The sequence below is a fragment of the Oratosquilla oratoria genome, chromosome 16, assembly GCF_046742065.1.
Source record: "Oratosquilla oratoria isolate Oo_2021 chromosome 16, ASM4674206v1, whole genome shotgun sequence".
NCBI lineage: Eukaryota > Metazoa > Arthropoda > Malacostraca > Stomatopoda > Squillidae > Oratosquilla > Oratosquilla oratoria.
Window position 1 is genome coordinate 56,548,540 of NC_134792.1, and position 2,500 is coordinate 56,551,039.

Consider the following 2,500-nt stretch of genomic DNA (forward strand, 5'->3'; position numbering starts at 1 on the left):
AATGATGGAATGCGGCCTTCACGCCTGGAACGCCACTTGAGGACATCACATCCTGCTTTAGTTGACAAGCCGAAGGCATTCTTTGAAACTAAAAAAGACACCTTGAAGCGAGCTAAACTGGACGACAGTGGGTCATTTCGGCAGCAATCTTCAAAGGTTGTTGAGGCTTCCTATGAGATCGCTATGTTGATTGCAAAGAGCAAGAAGAGTCATAACATTGGAGAGTCTCTCATAAAACCAAGTATATTATGTGCAGCAGAACTCGTTTTGGGGAAAGATAGTGCAAATAAGCTTTCCCAGATTTCTCTGTCAAATGATACAGTCAAGAAAAGGATAGATGAATTATCTCAAGATATCAAAGTTCAGACTCTCGACCAAGTAAGAGCCTCCCCTGTTTTTGCCATCCAGTGTGATGAAACGACTGATGTCGCTCAGTGTTCTCAGCTTCTGATGTATGCTCGTTTTGTATCAGGCAATAATATAAAAGAGGAAATTATGTTCTGTCACCCGATGAAAAGTTTCACAACAGCAGAAGCTATTTTTGATGTTATATCAGATTTTTTCCAGAAAAATCAGCTTTCTTGGGAGTCGCTGGTAGGAGTGTGTACTGATGGAGCACCAGCCATGCGTGGTTTACGGTCTGGGTTTGTCACAAAGGTGAAAGAAAGAAATCCTTCCGTAATGAGTACACACTGCATACTTCATCGGGAAGCCTTAGCATCCTGAACTGTGCCTGTTGAAATGATGAACGTCTTGAATGTGGCTATCAAGATTGTCAATTTTGTTAAAGCTGGAGCCTTGAACAGTCGTCTTTTTAAACTGCTGTGTAAGGATATGGAATCCGAACATGAAGCCTTGCTTTTTCACACGAACGTGCGATGGTTGTCAAAAGGAAATATGCTTGGAAGGCTTTATGAGTTACGAGAAGAAGTAGAAATATTTCTAGATTCACAGCAGAAAGTAGACCTTTATGACAAATTTCAGTCTGAAGGCTTTCATGCAACCTTAGCCTACCTGGTGGATATTTTTGAGTCATTGAATGCTGTGAATCTCAAACTACAAGGAAAAAACATCAATATCCTCGTGCACCATGACACCATTCGTACCTTCATGGCCAAACTCGATCTTTGGAAATGTCGAGTTCTACAGGGAAATGTAGCCAGTTTTAGAAACTTAGATACGGCTCTCGCTGACAGTAACCTCGACTCTGAGTTAAAAGAGCAAATAATCACTCATCTAAGTGACTTGAAATCGGAATTCGTCAGATACTTCCCAGATATAGACGACAAGCGTGAAGCATGGAAATTCATCAGGAATCCATTTCAATGTGAAGTAGCTGATGTAGCTGAAGAAGTCCAAGAAGAGTTCCTAGAGTTGAAGTTCGACTCCACAGCTAAAGAAGACTTCAAAGATATGGATTTGGAGACTTTCTGGGTCAAATACCTTCATGTTTACCCTTTGACCTCACACCAGGCTCTTCGGATTCTAACAATGTTTGGATCCACATATATGTGTGAAACGGCATTTTCCACGCTCGTTTCTATCAAGACTAAGTACAGAAACCGCCTCAACGTTGAAGGCGACTTGCGTTGTGCACTCTCGAGCATTCGACCGCGTATTCTAGATCTGGTAGCTAAGAAGCAGTGCCAAATATCTCATTAATCATGTACCTATTCGAAAGTGTCAAATATCAAATTATTGCAATTTATACTTAATAAATGGACTAAAAAGACATTGCCGTTTCTATTCTATTTTTAAATTAGAGAATAATATTTACCTATATATGCAAGGGGGCGTGAAAAAAATAGTAGTTCGTAGGGGGGGCGTGGTAATGAAAAGGTTAAGAACCACTGCCCTAAAGAATTTTTCAGATATATCAGGGACACAAAGAAAAGGTTCTTAAGAACACCAATGGTCCTCTCATATCAACGACGGAAGAGAGTATCTGAAGAGAAGGCAATGGCAGACAGACTAAATGATTATTTTGCGTCTGAGAATGGCAGAAACGAACCGTCAATCCCACCAGGATGGGCAGCATCTACACGCCTACTAGATATGGATATTGAAGAACGTGATGTAAAGCGCGTTATTGACAAACTTAAATTAAACAAATCGCCTGGACCAGATAAAATTTATCCGAGAATACTCAAGGAAGTCAAAGAAGAATTTTGCAAACCCCTCAGTGCGATTTTCAACTTATCCTTACAATCTGGAAGAGTTGTACAAGAGTGGAAACTAGCAAATGTTGTACCTTTATTCAAAAAGGCTGACAAATCCAATCCTGGTAACTATCAGCCTATTAGCATTACATCAACTGTCTATAAACTAATAGAATCTATCCTGAGAGACAAAATTGTAGACTTCTTGGAGAAAAACAAAATTATTAAAGATTCACAACAGATTTCATAATAAGCGCTCGTGTCTGACAAACCTTCGTGATTTCCTGAACGATATTTATGGTATGTACGTAGAAGGGAGGCCAGTTGATGTTATATATCTT

The 2,500-nt window shown here is 39.8% G+C and overlaps 2 protein-coding genes across 2 annotated transcripts in view; both read left to right on the plus strand.

Moving 5' to 3' along the window:
• The window catches only part of LOC143033684 (protein FAM200C-like), an 840-nt gene extending 114 nt beyond the window's left edge, over positions 1 to 726 (plus strand). The window contains exon 1 of the mRNA XM_076199172.1: positions 1 to 726. This exon is cut by the window's left edge and continues 114 nt beyond it. Coding sequence (XP_076055287.1) covers positions 1 to 726 — 726 coding nt within the window.
• Positions 727 to 744: 18 nt separating this feature from the next.
• On the plus strand, positions 745 to 1,662 carry LOC143033685 (zinc finger BED domain-containing protein 5-like). Its single transcript, XM_076199173.1, has one exon. It carries the CDS (start codon positions 745 to 747, stop codon positions 1,660 to 1,662), a length of 918 nt encoding a protein of 305 aa, XP_076055288.1.
• Positions 1,663 to 2,500: the final 838 nt, after the last annotated feature.

What these genes read in the sequence shown, in the direction of transcription:
- LOC143033685 (XM_076199173.1), top strand. Translation starts at nt 745, where the DNA reads ATGAACGTCTTGAATGTGGCTATCAAGATTGTCAATTTTGTTAAAGCT.